Consider the following 18,453-nt stretch of genomic DNA (forward strand, 5'->3'; position numbering starts at 1 on the left):
TGCTTAAGTGTTTCATTGTTTTGGTGCTAATGTAAATGGATATTTATTTTTCATTTCAAATTCCAATTGTTCATTGCTGATATATTAAAAAGTGACTTTTCCATATCAGTGTTGTACTCTGCAACCTTGCTATAAATCACTTATTAGTTCCAATTTTTTTTGTTGTTTTCTTGTTGATTCTTTGGGATCTTCTACACAGACATTTATTTGTATCATCTGAGAACAAAAACAGCTTTATTTCTTCCCAATCTGTATACCTTTTATTTCTTTTCTTATTGCATTAATTAGGACTTCCAGTGCAATGTTGAATAAAAGGGGTGAGAAAGGAAACCCTTGCCTTGTTCCTGATCTTAGTGGAAAAACAGAATAGTTTCTCTTCATTAAATATGATGTTAACTATATAGTTTGTTCTGTAGTTATGCTTTATCAAGTTGAGGAAGGTCGCCTCTATTCCTTGTTTAATTTTCTTTTCTTTTTTTTTAAGATTTTATTTATTTATTCATATAAGACACACAGAGAGATGCAGAGGGATAGAGGGAGAAGCAGACCCCTTGCAGGGAGCCCAATGCAGGACTCAATCCCCAGACTGGGATCACACCCTGAGCAGAAGCAGACACTCAACCACTGAGCCACCCAGGCGTCCCTATTCCTAGTTTTCTATGAGAGTTTTTATCAGATTGGTGTTAGATTTTGTCAAATTATTTTTCTGCTTGTATTAATATGATAGTATAAATTTTCTTTTTTAGCATGTTGATGAGATGGATTGATACCATTGGATTATAGTGTATAATTCTTTGTATACGTTGTCAGATTTGATTTGCTAATATTTTGTTGAATTTTGCATCTGTGTTCATAAGAGATATTGGTCTGTCATCTTCCTTTCTTGTAATGTCTTTATCTACTTTTGGTATTAGGTAACGCTAGCCTCATAGAATGAATAAAGTGTTCCTTTTTTTTTTTTTTCTGGAAGAGACTGTGGAGTGTTATTGTTTCTTCCTAAAATATTTGGCAGAATTCACCATCTGGCCCTGAGGCTTTCTGTTTTAGAAGATGATTATTTATTGGTTAAATTTCTTTAGTAGCTATAGGTCAATTAATATCGTCTATTTTTTCTTGTGTGAGTTTTGGTATATTACATCTTTCAAGGAATTGATCAATTACATCTAAGTTATCAAACTTGTGGGCATAGGTTATTCATAATATTCCCTTATTATCCTTTTAATGTCCATGGGATCAATAGTGAGAACTCCTCTTATATTTTATAATAGAAGAAAAGACATTTTAGGATATGAAAATCATAGACTTTAGAATAGTAGGATATTCCATTTCAAATAATAATAAAGTATCAGTTCTTCAATCAAAAATATTTCTTGAGGGATCCCTGGGTGGCGTAGCAGTTTGGCGCCTGCCTTTGGCCCAGGGCGTTATCCTGGAGACCCGGGATCGAATCCCACGTCGGGCTCCCGGTGCATGGAGCCTGCTTCTCCCTCTGCCTGTGTCTCTGCCTCTCTCTCTCTCTCTCTCTCTCTCTCTCTCTCTGTGTGTGTGACTATCATAAATAAATAAATAAAAATATTTCTTGAGCACTTATAATATACCAGACATGGTTTTAGCATTGCAGTGAATAAACTGATGTTCCTGTATTCACTGTGGGCCACCTGCTTTCCACTGTGAAAGAAGAACAGTAAGGGATGCCTATATATTGAATTTTTTAAAAGACCATCATATATGAGATCTTTACCACATGTCACATACTTGTTAAACACTGCTGCACATTTCATTTCAAACTTAGGATAACCTTGTGAAGTATGCAGTACTTATGACAAAATTAAGCATAGAAAAAGCAAATTATGTCCTAGGTCTCACAGTCACAGATTAGAAAAGTCAAAATTTTAACCAAATCTAATTTCAGAGCCCTGACTCTGAAGTTCTGATGTTCATATCAGTTATTCAGATGTTAACATTAGATATTTTAAATAACAAAATTATCTCTTTCTGAGAAAGATCTCTTCAGTTTTTCTTATAAATTAGAAACTAAGATCTTTCAATTAGAAAATACTTTGAACTTTTCAAGAAGCTTTAATTTTGTGGAATAATAAGTAAGTTGGTTAAATCTCTTATTTAGAATGATTGGAGCTGTGGGAGCACTCTCTCCAAATCTTTTGAAATTTATAAAAATATGTACTGTAATCTGACAACAATTCTTGTTACATCATTCCAAGTTCCCTGTTATTTTCTGTGATATTTACCAAATCACCTAGAGAACTGAAGCTGTTAGAACAGCTTCTTTTATCAGCCATCTCCAGTGGCTCACCCACTGCGACTTGTATAATTTGGGGGGAATCCATGTGGACCTTTCCAAAGATGAATCTTTTGGAAGATGATAGTGTTGATGTCTAGTCTCTAGTTAAGATCAACACTTGCTGGGTGATTTTTATATTAATAAAAGCAGCTAGCTTAATGCTAAATCTTTGTTCTTTAAAAGAGTAAAGAGGATTTTTGTAGAACTAGAGTAATAACCACAGTTGGGGTGTTATCAACTTGGATTCCTTAATGGAAAAATTCAATGATAACCCCACTTTTAAAATTAAATTTATTTGGGGTGCCTGGATGGTGCAGTCAATTGAGTGTCTGCCCTTGGCTCAGGTCATGATCCCAAGGTCCTGGGATTGAGCCTGGAGCGGGCTCCCTGCTCAGTGGGGAGTCTGCTTCTCCCTCTCCCTCTGCCCCTTCCCCCTGCTTGTGCTTTCTCTCTCTCTGTCAAATAAATAAATAAAATCTTTAAAAAAATTAAATTTATTCTTCATATCCCATTACCCAAATTTATACTTTATCATTATATATTTATAATTCTCTGTGCTTCCACTCTGACTTAAATATCTTCACAACATCCAATAGACAGTTTTTAAAAATATTTTGTGTTTTATTTTAAAATTTTCCTGAATGTTTGCAAAGTAATAATTAATATTGGTCAGACAGAAGACCACTCCTTTATGGCATCTGTTTTTGTCCTTTATATTATAAATACAAGTTTTTTATTGACAAATCATCAGCATCATCAAAGATATCAGTGTAACACAGGTAACAACTTTATGAAAACCCTCACTTATCCCACCAAATAGACTGCAGTCTGATTAACTTACATGTCTGTCAATGCAAATTTTAGACCTACTATTATGCTGGTGGGACCAGAAGTATTGGTTACTAAGGATTTCCAATTTACAAAATGTTAGATAATATGCCTGTTACACGGTTGGCATGTGTTTGTGAAAACTGGGAAAGTATTATTACTGGGTTTCCAAATTCCTACTACATTCTCTCTACATTGTTTCTGTCTTTCATTTTCCTGTAAGTGAAACAGAATGCCAGGTCAGATGTGTTTCTGAGAGTCTATTTTTTCCTAAGTTGTGCCTGATACCTGATGGTGAACTGGGTTTTTTTGTTGACATCTGGAGAATCACTTCCTTACTTCATTATAGAACAGCAGCATGATTAGAGGCAGAGTCTGAGGCTAGACATCCAGGCACAGTCCTGGCTGCTGTGTGCCATCTGCTAGTTATATAATTGCAAACAAGTCACTTAACCTTTCTGCTCCTTGTTTTCTTCACCCAAAATGAGGATGATAGTATTGTCACATCAAGAACCTAGGAAGTAATCAATAAATACTAGAGTTTGTCATGAATATTAGTACTTATTCCGAACACATCAGTAGGACTTAGTCTATGTCCTTGCTTCAGCTGATAGAAAATTTTGTTTTTTGGGGGATCACAGAGTAGGGTAGGATCATGATTGTGACTTACTCTATTAATATTTCTAAAGCCAGTTCATTAAAAAGCTTCAGTATTTACTTTATAGGAGGTCATAAAGATCCAATTTTTTAGAAAATTAGTTTACTCCTATTCTCAATTCAGGAAAGCAAAATGTTTTCAGAGTTCTGAAATGTTAAGAACAAAAATACAGTATTGGATTTCTTGAAAACCAAGGCCATACCTCTGAAACACATAGTAAATTTTTCTCCATTTGCTCAGGAAAAAATGTGCCAAACTCAATTGTTTCTAGGCGGGTAATTTAAGCTAAGGGAATGTGATTGCTCCAAAGGAATTGTGATCAAAACAAATAATCTGTAGTTGTACAGTAAGTTCCAGTGGATCTACTTTGAATGTTGTTTTTTAGGAACTGAGTGAAATGAGTTTAGGAGATTAGGAAACAGGGATCTGACTTGCCTGGCCTACTTTTGAGCCCTCTAAGTGACTGCATAAGCACAAATTATTCATTCCAAGTTAATGTTTAACCATAGATGCATCCAAAGTAAACTTCTCAAAAAAAAAAAAAAAAAGTAAACTTCTCTCTAGTTCCCTTTGCTTTGATTTATCTAGTTGGCGTTTCCAAAAGCATCAGTTTAAAATCACCCTTCCATAGTAGTTTATATAGCTTCTGGCATCAAATATAATATCTACTCTTCTTGCTCCAAGAGTCATTTCTGGATAAAGTACTGCAAAAATGATATATAGGCCACAGAAGTTTCAGGAAAGCACATTGATGATTTCCACATATGAAAATTACATACTTCATACGAGACTTTATTTTCTGCTTTGGCAGAGAAATCCTAAAATAGTATGGGGATAGAAATTAAAATACTACAGGTTTGTCTACTCCATATCACCCAAAAAAGGATAACATCAGTTTTTCATTCCTTACAGTATTTGGGGGAAAACAAAATAGCATCTTAAATAAAGTTTAAGGTCATACAAAGTGAGACTCAGGCAGAGGTAACCCAGGCCAGAAGTATTTGCTGCATATTTACTATGTGTAGACTGGAAGCTGTGGCAGATGAGAACAGATAAATAAAACATTTAAACTTCATAGTAACCCTGAGGAATAGAAAGGTTCTGTGACAGCTTTAGAGGACAGGTAAAACTGGAGTAGATTAATAATAAGCATTAAATAGGAGAAACATTAAGGCTATACAATTCAGATAAATTATATCTAGTTGATGGGATGAATTCCAGGCTATGCATCCAGGAGAAGATGGGACTTTATTTTGCTTTCTAAGGATGTAAACATTTTGACTAGGAAAGCAGTGGGGGCACCTTGGTGGCTCAGTGGTTGAGCATTTAACCTTTGGCTGAGGTTGTGATCCTGGAGTCCTGGGATAGAGTCCCTCATCAGGCTCCCTGCAGAGATCCTGCTTCTCCCTCTGCCTATGTCTCTGCCTCTCTCTCTGTGGCTCTCATGAATAGATATATAAAATATTTAAAAAGAAAGCAAGCAGGGATGGGGGTATGGAATGAGAACAAGAACTAGAATGAATCCTAGGTAAGTGGTATAAACAATGAAAGACAGATTTTAGAGGTAGAAGAACCCTAGCTGCATTCAGAGGATGTTGAGGGAAAGACTTAGCTGGAGCCCTGACTTGAGAAAGGTGAAAAACCAGGAGAGGGGCTTCTTGTGGCTGAATGAATGAAGTCTTAAATGAATTGAACCTTTAGAAGATTTGGCAGGGGTGGTTTTTATTTATTTATTTTTTAAAATTTTATTTATTTGTTCATGAGAGACACAGAGAAAGAGGCACAGACACAGGCAGAGGGAGAAGCAGGCTCCACGCAGCGAGCCTGTCATGGGACTCGATCCCGAGTCTCCAGGATCACACCCTAGGCCAAAGGCGGTGCTAAACTGCTGAACCACCTGGACTGCCCAGCAGGGGTGGTTTTTAAATATTCTCAGGAATGAAGTGAGTTTAGGAAGTTAGAGGATGTGATTTTGAAATGCCTGTTCTAATCCTGTACTCTGTAAGTGGAAGAGCATTTTAGCCTTATTAACTTCTGTGCATGATAGATTAGAAAGAGCAGCAGAGGGGAAGGCCAGTTAGGAGTCTGTGGCTGAAAATGGTCTGGGCAAGTTTGGTATTGTGGTGACTGCTAATTGTGTACCCCAACATCCATTGTCTCCTTGCTGCCTAGGACCTAGGAACAGAAACCTGGCCTTCCCCAGCCAGCTAAGTTATATTGTCAGCCTCCTTGGAGTTTGATATGGTACCTACCTGAGTTATGTCCAGTGAAATGTAAGCAGAAGTATATGTGGATGCCCAGGGAAGGACAGGCTCAGTCTTTGTATTACTTTCCTCGTATTGCTTAGGACCATCCTGGACCACAAAGTACTCTGGCAGATGGCAGACACATGTGGGCATGGTGGAGCAGGAAAAAAGGTAGGTATACAGTCCCTGTTCATGGGGCTGCCCAACAAGCCCTAATGCCTAATTCAGGATTTTTTTTTTTTTAATGGCAGGAAGGAAATAAACTATTGTCTTGTTTAGGCTACTCTTAGTTGGGATTTTTCTGTTTTATGAAACCAAACTTGACCCCAACTAAAATGGGTGGTAACAGAAGGAAAAGAAGTGATAGATGCAAAAATTAATGATTAGTATTAGTTGGAGGAGTGGCAGGTTGCTAGGAACCACAACCTGACTAACTGATGGCCTCCACCAGCTGCCAAAAAGTTGCCTAGCCTATGCCTGGGTACTCCATCTGAGGCAACTTTTGTATCTGTTTTTATTGATAAGATAATGTCTCTTCTTGATTTAAGTGCTTGGAAACTTTTCCCTTCTAAAAATTGTATTTATTTAATGTTCCTTTTATTCTAGAGGAAGAGAATTAACATTAATTGGGCACTTACTATGTGACAAATGGTGTGGTGTATTTTGCATATTTTATCCTTTTAAAATCCTCATAAAAGCCTATTGAGGGAGTCATTAAGCCCATTTTCCAAAAGAGAAACTGACAATGCAGACCATGTTTACAAAGCTATTGACAGAGGTGAGATCCAGAGCATAGCCTATAGGAACTCACAGCCCATGACTTTCCATCACAAGAAAAATCCATGTGATATCATAACTAGGTTGGAAATGTGGTATGCTTGTGTACATGTGCATGTGCAATATTGTTATAAAATAAAACCACTTTTTACATGAAAATTCTGCTACTAATGTCTCTGTTTTGAAAAGTATTACAAATAATAAGTAGTTGTGTCAGTTTCATCTGCTATAATCAGTGTAATTTAAATGACGCTATTTTAAAAAAACAAAAATGACGATATTTTATAGTAGATACATTTCTAAAGATAATTAAATCTCCTTCAAATTAATAAAGTTAAAAGAAACACTGTATTTAAGGCAGAGTGTCCTTGAAGCAATAACCCAGGCCCTGCATTTCATAATTGCTCATTGGAGCATATGACTTTTGGTTGTCTGGCTTGTCCATGAGTTACTAGGTGAATGGATCTCTTTACTACTGATCCATAGGCCAGACTCCTGGCCCTGCTCCTACCTATCTTAGCCCAACTTCCCTAAACACAGATCAGGCTTGGAGTGGACTCCCAACCCAGGCTGGGCCACTTAAATTGTTTCTCAGAAATTTGGATTAGGACTGACAGCCAGTCAGTCAGTTTCTTTAGAGAATAGGCTGACTGTATTTCACCCTAGGGACTGAAACAACGAAGAACATGCTCCATTGGTCAAAAGAAAATGGGACAGGAACACAGACAGAAGCAAGGAGACAGAGAAATGTGGATGCAGACCCAGAAGAATTTCTCCTCTGTGGTTCCATGAACTATCTCTCTTTTCTCATAATAAAACATTTACTGCTTAAGGTAGCTCAGATTGGTTTCATTTAATTTGCCATCAAGTGTCTTTATAAAGAGCACATTTTCTATCAGTGTTCTTTTCAGTACAGGAGTCTAAGCACCTGGCAGGGGGGCACAAAGAGCCCCAGCTGGAACATGAAGTCTGGAGAAGCAAGGTGGCATTGTTTCTAGGTCATGTAGTACACCCAGGATTTACCTGTTGTCCTCCTGTGCTGTGTCAGCACCCCCCACCCCCCCACCCCCCACCCGCAAAGCTTTGGGAACAGGCACATAGCCATTGGAAGGGTTTCTTTGTATTGCACATCTACTTCAGCATTACAGACTGGTAAATGTGGGCTGGTTTGGATGTGATGATCTGAAATTTTTGTTGTGACAATAAAGTTAGAAGTGGGAGAGCACACTTGCCATGAGTAGGGTAGCCGGCAGCTGCTGAATGACGGAAGGCCCCCAAGGGGAATGCAGTACATCTTCTGACACTCACTGATTTAATAGCAATCAAATACCATAATAGGCATTTCGTTGTTTCTCCTGTTACTACTATGCATGTACAGCTGTGTTCTCACATGCCTTGAAAATGCATGGATGGAGAAGACTTTCCTTTTGCAAATTTGGGAATGAGGTAGCATATGAACAGGGGAGCAGACCATTTCTGTTTTTTTTTTTTAATTTTTATTTATTTATGATAGTCACAGAGAGAGAGAGAGAGAGGCAGAGACACAGGCAGAGGGAGAAGCAGGCTCCATGCACCGGGAGCCCGACGTGGGATTCGATCCCGGGTCTCCAGGATCACGCCCTGGGCCAAAGGCAGGCGCCAAACCGCTGCGCCACCCAGGGATTCCCCCATTTCTGTTTTAAGAGTGAGTTCAACTTTGTTCTCAGCTTTCTATAAACCAATCAATGAATCTCTCTCTCTCTCTCTCTTTTTTTTTTTAAACTTTGAGACATGATTTAAAATGTTTTATGATTCATGTTGTGCTTTAAGTGTTAGCAGGCTGGCAAAAAGCTTCAGGACAGATCAAGTTTTTAAGTCTCCCCCACCCCCAACTCCCTTCATGTCACCAGGAGTAAGACATGGGGGAGGAGATTGCTCAAACGTTTTGAGGTTCTGTAGTCCCGAGTGAGGCAGTGAAATATATTGCAGTGGGAATTGGAATTAAGATGTTTCCTTGGTCATTCATTGTAAAAAATTGATGATTATTCTGCCAGAAGTGCACATTTAAAAATCTTTTATGTATAATAAATTGCTTGTCATGAAGTGTGTGAACAACTACAGGGAGTGTAAACATGTCAGTATTTCAGAGATGAAAATTAATGCTGGACACAACCTTTGTTCACATGTTTAGGCAAAATGGGAGATTCTTAATTTGCTATTAGCTTAGCTTATGTGGAAAGAAATTAATGATAATTTCTCTTTATTTAAGAAAGAGTCTCTTTATTTCTCTTCATTTGGCTGTTGGAAGCATCCAAGGGCCACAATGATAAAAGCGTATAATTTGGGGTTGATTTAGACTTCTTTGCATGTGGCTCATTTTCTGCATGGTAGCACATTATTCTACCTTAGAAAAATTCTGCAAATTTCCCATGTGTCAGAAGGGGACAAATGACATTCCTAGTTTTCTCCCTGAGTGTGTTTGACTGAGGCCAAGAAGGGAATGGGGAGGGGCAGCTGCCTCACACAGCATCACAGGTACATGAGAGTGGCCTGTAGATACCCAGATGCTCACTTCAAATAACTCATGCAAAGTCTGGGTCATAAATTGGGCTGGCAGATTTATTTTATGATTTGTTTTTCTTTTCTCCTTGTTTTTGGTATGTTTCAGGAAAAGACTATTCCATTTGGTACCTGATTAAACATAAAATTGCCATTTTCTTAGATTGCCTATTATCAAAGGTCAGTATTAAGCTAGCTGTTAAGTGTTTGAAATTATTCAGGTTGTATAAGCACTATCATTTTGTGGATATTCATAGTTCTTAAAATTAGAAGACATAAAAGGGCCTATTCTGTGAAAACTGGAACAGATCTGGGACAAGGGGAACTGGAAGGTATTCAGGGACAGACTTTTTAAATTGCTGTGTATATATCTGAAAAAAAATAACTTTTTAAGTTAAGAATAATGTATTTTTATAATTAAACTATATACTCAAAATCACATTGACTATGTTAATTTTGCTCTCAGCTTAGTTCTTGTTTCCTCATTTGGGGGAGTTCTGGTCATAGTATATGCAATACATGATTTTTTGCCAAACAGTATAAAGTAAGTTTATGAAAGTTGTTCCAAAGGACAGTGAGATGCTCTGTGAAAGAAGTGTTCTACAGTTTGGGAATTTGGAGGAAATGCTTGGTTTGTGCACTCCCTTTGGGATTTACAAAGTAAATTCTCATGGAAGTCTTTTAATAAACAGAAGTGTTTTTAACCTGGGACTTACCAAGCAAGAATACTTTTCTTTTCTTTTTTTATTTTCTTTTCTCTTCAGATTCTATTTATTTATTCATGAGAGACACACACAGAGAGAGGCAGAGACATAGGCATCAAGGGAACCTGATGTGGGACTCGATCCTGGGACCCTGGTGTCATACCCTGAGCCAAAGGCAGATGCTCAACCACTGAGCCATCCAGATACCCCAAGAATACTTTTCTAAATAGTATTTATTAACAGCTCACAGAACACTTTGGGAAATCCTGGTGGATGATGCTGTAATTTGATCTATTGTGCTAGGGCCTCTTGTAGAGTTTACCCAACTGTCAACAGAGCCACATTGGTGATAAGCCCATTCCAATGGCAGGATTCTTATGTCCCAGTAGTAAGATTGCTGCCTCAAGTTCTTTTCTGTTTGTTGTTGCTGTTTTCCAGCTTGTAAGGGCCTAGGGACTAGGCCAGTATTGCTGCTGTGTAACAAAGGGCCTGACTGATCCCCTAATCCTTTTAGAAATATGATTATTTTTTAAGCCCTTATGCTCTTGAGAATCAAGTCTCCAAGTGGGGGGGGGACACTGGGTATGCTTGAGGGATTGCTAAGGATTGCCTGCCACTTGCATGTCTCCTCATTGCTTGCTGGTTAGACTATACTGATAATAGCCTGGATTCCTTCTCATTGCACAAAATCCTGGGTATTGGATATTTTTCATTTAACAGATGTTTATTGAATGCCTACTTTATGCCAGACATTGTTCTTATCTCTGAGTACAGCAGGGAACATAATAGGTAGAACATTGTTCTAGTGGAGCTGATCCTGGGGGCAGCAGGGAACAAATAAAGACATAAGTAAAGGATGTATGCTATGAATAGAAATGAAGCAGGGCTAGAGGGTTGAAAATCTAGAGGGACAGGATACATGACTATTATATAAGGTGTGGGTTAACCAAATCTTCCTGAGAATCTTTTCAACAGCCAGGCTATCTAGATCTGTTTCTTTGGTGATCTGATAAGGGTAAAAATACCAAATGCAAACTGACTTATGGTACAAATGATGCCATATTGGTGAATTGCATCTGAACTAGGAGGTTCCACAAATAACTCTTAAGTATCTGATGGGAGTGCCAGGCTTTGGACTTCACTGAGTCCATGAATCTCATAGCCAGCATATTGGTTTTAGGGACTCTGTAAGAGATGCCCATTGCTTTATTATAAGAGTTACTGCCTCCTGTGGGGCAGGAGGCATTTATGCCTGGACAGCTTCCACACCACCGGAGTGGCTCACTCTCTCGCAGTCCTGGTGTGGAGTCTAACACCTGAGTTAGGGCAACATTGCCTGCCGGTGAAAAGAAATACCCAAGACTATGGTTTGGCAGCCTCAAGTTGGTTCCTAACAGCCTGCTCAGGAAACTGGTGCCACATGTAGCTGCAGCTATCTTCTGAGACCACATGTTTAACCTCTGAAGGTCTCCTGGTGGGCATAGCAGAAGGGGCAGTCCTGCTGAGCAGAAGAGGAAGGAGGGAGTGAGCTGGGAGAAATGCATTTTAGCCAGGGAAAGAGCAAGTCTGGAGCCCTGAAGCAGGAACAAATTTATAATGATTGAAGAAAACCAAGACTAGTGTAACCTGAGCAAAGATTCCAGAGGATTTTCATACTCACAATTACATTCTTGTGACTGAACTTTGGGAAAAGTCAGTGTACTCAGGAGAGAGCCTTCCAAAGGTAGCATTCTCAAAGTTCCATTGGGAATCACTGTTTTGTTTTTTTTTTTCCTTTCTTTTTAAGAATGTTCACTCATGATTTAAAAATATTTTTTTATGTTGTTTTGAAGCAACTAAACTGCAATTTATGTTTCATAATGTATACACCTACTTTCTTGTTCTTATGTGGTTAATAGCACATTCCCTATAGGTTAAGTCTTTAAATTAAAACTCTGCCAATCGATGATCACATTTGTGGCTTATGTTGAGTTAGTGGAATTAATACCCTATCTTCCAGTCCATTGTAGATATTAGAGTCTCGTTTAATAAAATTTCTAATTGTCAAAAGTCAAAACAGAAACTTTTTATTGTGTCCTAAATTTATGGATGCCGTGCAAGGTTGAGGAATGGTTCTAATAGCAGTTGTCTCCTCTGATTATCTCCTTTCATAGAGATTCCTTGGAGGGGAAGAGACTAGAGCAGTGGTTGAGCCATTTCATATTTCACTTGCTTTAATGCCTTCGCCTTTAATTCCAAATCATTTTATTACCTGTGGCCAAAATGAGTCTTTGAACTTAGCAGTCTTTAATCAGAAGATTCATTATTCCAGAAACATGCCTAGTTTTATGATTAAAATAAGTCATGCTGCACATATTTCATTTTTCCTGTAAGAACCGAACAGCAGGCAGTTAAGAGTCTGTCAAAGGTTTGCTGTTAACAAATATGGAGTCCAAGTAGCTGCTTTGAGCCCTGAAGCCATTGGAGGAAGTCCAGACTTAATGGATTTATGCATTAAACTTTCTTTCCTTTTTTTTTTTAAGTACAGTAGGATTTTAGGGGAACCTTGGAATTCTGCTTTCCTAAAGGCTCCTCTCTATAGATCAGTTATTTTCTACTGAAAGTTGAGTATCATAACCCAACACCTGTATTTACTTTGTGATATGCTTGTTATTTTCCTATTCCTTACTCTTCTTATAGGTTCCCTGAAAAATGAAATGGATTTCACAGTCACTGAGGGGTTGTGGCCTGCAGTCTGAAGTCTGGTTCCTGTCTAGATGTAATGGCTTTCAAGGGATATGTAGTCCTTGTCCTTAGGAGGAATCTAGGTAAAAATTTACCACTAGTTGGCAGCAAAGGAACATTATAGCTTTTCGCCCATAAAAGTAGGGGCTTGGATAGGGCCTGAAAAGGAAAATCAGGATAGGACTGTTGCTCGGTCCAAAGTCTCAAAGTTTTGGCAGTGTTATAGATTTTAGTGTTCAAAAGGTCAGGAGGAATGTCTGCTGAAGGTACCCGTTTCAGATCACATCATGCAATGTATTATCAAGCTTATTTTAGAACTATTTCTTCAATTAGCTGATTTTTATGACCTATAAATAAGGAGGGAAAAATCACATAACACAATAGTATATGGAGTGTGATCCTGTTTTGAGGAAAGTGAACATAAATGTCTAGAAAAATATTTGCATTGTGTATATACGTATATGTGTACATACATATGTATGTGTACATATGTGTGTATATATATATATATGGGATGTAGATTTTATTATTGCCTTATTTTTTCCAGTAAGAAAAATTATTTTATTAAAATACAGATATTTGCATGTTACTCTAACTCCATAAACTGGTCTCAACCTCTTAGTGCCATGTGACATTCTTTGGGGAATACAAAAGTGGCCTAAGTTGTCTGGGTGGTGCTACTGTTATGCCTTCAAGAGAGCATGCGGCAGCATAGGGAAGAATGAAGTTATAGTCCTGGTTGTTGTTGTTGTTGTTGTTAAAGATTTATTTGTTTGAGAGAAAGACAGAAAGAGCAAAAGCAGGGGGAGGGGCAGAGGGAGAAACAGACTCCATGCTGAGCAGGGAGCCTAATGTAGGGCTCCATCCCAGGACCCTGGATCACAACTCGAGCTAAAGGCAAACACCCAACCGACTGAGGCACCCAGGAGTCCCTGGAGTCCTGGTTCCAATTGTAACTGGTTTTGACTTATGTAAAATATGGACCTCATCCTTCATCCCCCGACCTTATTTAGCGTTAGTGAGAAATTGGTCTTTTGCTATTGGGTCCCCTGGTGCTCACTAGCAGAAAGGCTGTTTGTGCTTTGGCATTTTATCTTTAGTCACAGACTTAGGTGAAACCAAGTAGCACATGTGGGGTCATATCTTGACCTTGGCTCATTAGCATCTTGTACCTCCAATGGATTTAATAGCTCATGTGAAATTTATAAGTTGGTGGGAACACTCTATGTACAAACTAGCACAGATCTCTGATCTTGATTCTTACTTCAGTGTTAGACTTGAGAATGTTGTGCAGTGGAACCACTCAATTCAAAATACCAAGGGGTTTGACAAGGTTATTATAATCTACAAACTAGGCTTAGTTGAATTTTAACAAATCTTATCTATTTTCCCTCTAGTTTTTAGAGGGAAACATCTTATCACATTAGCTTCAGATGATTGGCACAGCAAGCGGCTGCTCATATATTCATGTAGTATCACTATCCATTTAGAGAGTCTTTAACATACAGCTGTTTGACACAATACAAGTCGGCACCTCTATTGAAACTATGAGACTGTGACTTCACGTCATCTACCCAGGGAATCATTCATGCTATACTCATGATGTAATGTGCCATATCGGTTCCTTGGGTATAGTTAGGGCTTATTTTGCCAATTTGTATGCAGGATTCACATAATATCCTGGTCCATGTGAGCAGAGTAATAACAAGTAGTAATGATTCCCGGGCACTTTGCTGAGTACAAGCAGTCAACGGATGCACTTTAGGAAAGTGGCAGTATGTGGAACTGGAGTGACCTGCCCCTCTCCCTGGCTGCCTTATGACAATTAGGGATGTCTTGTCTCTCAGCCCTGTGTTCCCACAGTGTGACAGATCTCCATGTAATGCTAGTGCACATCATCACTCTCTTGTATTTGTACGAAGGTAGCACCTGCTTTTTCAACAGCAATGACCTTATCATCTTTATGTCCATGCCTGGTCACAGGCTTTGCATAGACCTGAAATCCCTTTAAGGAGCTGTTAGCATTTCTCCCTGTTCTGTGTGTGAGGCCATCCTCTGGAGAGGAAGTCTGAGCTCCAAGTGCCAGCGTCCACCAGCAGGCTTCGCTTTAGCCACTTGCTGTGTCTCTACTGCTTCAGCTTACATACATATTGATGTACTTATTAAATTTTTACTTTTGGGAGTTTATAGCAAAAATACATTTTATCCAGTCATAAAATATAAATGAGAATATATATACTAGCAACAGAGAAGCGTAATATATGGTAGGAATTATAATTGTGTGTTTTCTCTCCCAGAAATCTCTAATCTTTTTGTTTTTTGAAAACAAACAAACTTTTGTTTTCATGGGTCTCAAAATTCTGTGACAGATTTTTGGTCAAGTTGTTTCCATTAAAAAGAACTGATTTTAAAAACTAATAACTTAAAACTGCCACACACGCACGCAAAAAAAAAAAAAAAAAACAAATGGTCCACAAAACATTCTCCTTTCCTTCTGAAGGTTTTACGATGCATTGTTATCATTAACCAGTCTTTTACTATTAAACTTAAATGGCCAATTGACACAAACAGTTCTGAGACCGTTCTTCCACCACTGATTAAGACTGGGGTGGCAGGTATTGGGGATAATATTCTTTTAACCTTCTGAGCTTTCTGGGCAGACTTGGTGACTTGGCCAGCTCCAGCTGCCTTCTTGTCCGCTGCTTTGGTGACACCCACAGCAACCGTCTGTCTCATGTCACGAACAGCAAAACGGCCCAGAGGAGGATAGTCAGAGAAGCTCTCAACACACATAGGTTTGCCAGGAACCATATCAACAATGGCAGCAGCCCCAGATTTCAAGAACTTGGGACCATCTTCCAGCTTCTTTCCAGAACGACGATCTATCTTCTCCTTCAGCTCAGCAAACTTGCAAGCAATGTGAGCTGTGTGACAATCCAGCACAGGTGCATATCCAGCACTGATTTGGCCTGGATGGTTCAGGATAATCACCTGAGTCATGAAGCCAGCTGCTTCCATTGGTGGGTCATTTTTGCTGTCACCAGCCACATTGCCACGATGAACATCTTTGACAGATACGTTCTTGACATTGAAGCCCACATTGTCCCCAGGAAGAGCCTCACTCAAAGCTTCATGGTGCATTTCAACAGACTTTACTTCAATTGTAACATTGACCAGAGCAAAGGTGACCACCATGCCAGGCTTAAGAACACCAGTCTCCACTCGACCCATTGGGACAGTACCAATACCACCAATTTTGTAGACGTCCTGGAGAGGCAGATGCAAGGGCTTTTCTATTGGACAAGTTAGTGGCAGACTGCAATCCAGAGCTTCAAGCGGTGTGGTTCCACTGGCATTCCCATCTTTACGGGTGACTTTCCATCCCTTGAACCAAGGTGGGTTAGCACTTGGCTCCAACATGTTGTCACCATTCCAAACAGAAATTGGCACAAATGCTACTGTGTCGGGGTTGTAGCCAATTTTCTTAATGTAGGTGCTGACTTCCTTGACGATTTCCTCGTATCTCTTCTGGCTGTAGGGTGGCTCAGTGGAATCCATTTTGTTAAAACCAACAATTAGTTGTTTTACACCCAGTGTGTAAGCCAGAAGGGCATGCTCACAGGTCTGCCCATTCTTGGAGATACCTGCTTCAAATTCACCAACACCAGCAGCAATAATCAGGACAGCACCGTCAGCCTGAGATGTGCCTGTAATCATGTTTTTGATAAAGTCTCTGTGTCCTGGGGCATCAGTGATGGTCACATAATACTTGCTGGTCTCGAATTTCCACAGGGAGGTATCAATGGCGATACCATGTTCACGTTCAGCTTTCAGTTTATCCAAGACCCAGGCATAGTTGAAGGAGCCTTTTCCCATCTCAGCAGCCTCCTTCTCAAATTTTTCGATAGTTCTTTTGTTGAATCCACCACATTTGGAGATCAGATGGCCAGTAGTGGTAGACTTGCCCGAATCTACGTGTCCAATGATGACGATGTTGATGTGAGTCTTTTCCTTTCCCATTTTGGTTTAGGTTTAGCAGTGGTTTTCATGATACCTGTGTTCTGGCAGCAAACCCACTGCAAAAAAAAAAAAAGTGAAATATCTAATATTTTCAGTTTTGAACCACTTTTGAGTCTAATAATAGCTAGAGAACTTCTTGAAACACACACACACACACACACACACACACACACACACACACAGCAATTGTTGCCAGCAATTCTACAATTTCTTCTTGGATTCTCTGAAGTCCAAGCATGAACCAGTAGAGGTGCACTGCACCCATGTTAAAACCCTTGCTTACGACTTGCTTTTTGTTTGTAGGATATTAGCTGAGATAAGGAGACTTATCACAGAGAGTACATGTCCTACAGCAACATTCCTCAGCAGATGGGGTTCCTGGTGCTAAGCATGATTGAACTTCCATGCTAAGGAATATATGCAGTGATGCAGACCCAAATCTAAGGTAAATATGTGTCATTTCCTGAATTGGGCAGTTATGTAATGATTGGCTTTGGTGATTTATTTGCTGAATTGAGATGGTGGTGCTTCACTGACGAACCCCAGCAGAGGTGATGAGTGGCCATAAAGAACTAAATACATACACAATATTAAAACCTTTCATCTCCTGTTTCTTAATGCACCATGGACCCAGCTTTTTCTTTCTCCATGATTACTGATGTCCCTAAGTCATGTGAAAGACATTTTATTTATTTATTTGACAGAGAGAGAGAGAGAGAGAGAGAGAGAGAGAGTGCAAGCATAATAAGCAGGGGGAGTGGCAGAGGGAGATGGAGAAGCAGACTCTCCACTGAGCAGGAAACTTGATGTGGGGCTGGATCCCATGACCCTGGGATCATGACTGAGCCAAAAGTAGACACTCGACCGACTGAGCCACCCAGGCATCCCTGAAAGACATTTTAATTGAAGTCCTCCAAAATGCAGCCTCCTGTTTTGGATGAGAAACCTTTACTTCCTATTCTTTCCTCATCCCAGCATATTATAAAGCAGGCATAAAGTAACAGATATTGGGGTGGCAGAAGGATCACTGGCTTAAATGCCAGACAGGGTTAGTTTTAAAAACTGACCTCACCATGTACTAGCTGTGTATGACCTTGGTCAATGTCATGGCACAACTCTGAACCTTATGAAGTTACATATGTGAACAAGTATGTAGTTAGTGTCCAAAACATAATAGCTTTCTAGCCTTCCTAGTCTTTCTGAACCCTTCCACTTTGAAGGCTTAGGGCAATTCACCAACATCAAGGGAAAAGGACTGATTAATTCATTTGTTCATCTGTTTGTTCATTCATTTGTTCCTTCAATTATGTAAACAGGCTTGGAGTCTTTACAGGCATTAGGTACCAAACAGAAGGAAGTAAATTATGGTCTCTGTTCTTGAAGGAATTACAGCACAGGGACATATTCACAAGTGACTAACCCTAGTGGGCATGTGATACTTCCCTAAATCCCTCTGAGTTAGATCTGCTAACTAAACTCTTTCCCTCTGGGAAGGTCCCTATTACATTTTAATAGCTAGAGTTTAAGACAAAAGGAACAGGAGAACTTTCAAATTGTATCTCAGTCCTATGATGTGGAGTGGGAAAAAGAATCGACAGATCCACAGTGATCAGATGGGAGGCTTGAGGTGAAAATATGACTGTGTTCTGCCCAATA

At 39.3% G+C, this 18,453-nt stretch overlaps 1 protein-coding gene across 1 annotated transcript; it reads right to left on the minus strand.

Annotated features, from left to right (window-relative positions):
• Window positions 1-11,415: 11,415 nt before the first annotated feature.
• LOC129499122 (elongation factor 1-alpha 1-like) lies at window positions 11,416-16,808 on the minus strand. Its single transcript, XM_055308756.1, has 2 exons — window positions 15,248-16,808; window positions 11,416-11,551 (listed from the first exon to the last, which is right to left on the minus strand). Exons 1-2 carry the CDS (start codon window positions 16,795-16,797, stop codon window positions 11,416-11,418), a joined length of 1,686 nt encoding a protein of 561 aa, XP_055164731.1. The 5' UTR covers window positions 16,798-16,808.
• Between the last annotated feature and the right edge of the window lie 1,645 nt (window positions 16,809-18,453).

Source organism: Nyctereutes procyonoides, unplaced genomic scaffold (genome assembly GCF_905146905.1).
Source record: "Nyctereutes procyonoides isolate TBG_1078 unplaced genomic scaffold, NYPRO_anot_genome, whole genome shotgun sequence".
Lineage (NCBI taxonomy): Eukaryota > Metazoa > Chordata > Mammalia > Carnivora > Canidae > Nyctereutes > Nyctereutes procyonoides.

Coding starts and splice junctions, on each gene's coding strand:
- LOC129499122 (XM_055308756.1), bottom strand. CDS start 16,797: ATGGGAAAGGAAAAGACTCACATCAACATCGTCATCATTGGACACGTA. Junction 11,552..15,247: donor AAAGGAGAATGTTTTGTGGA/CCATTTGTTTTT, acceptor TCTGCTCAGCAG/GACTGCCCCTTCTGCTATGC.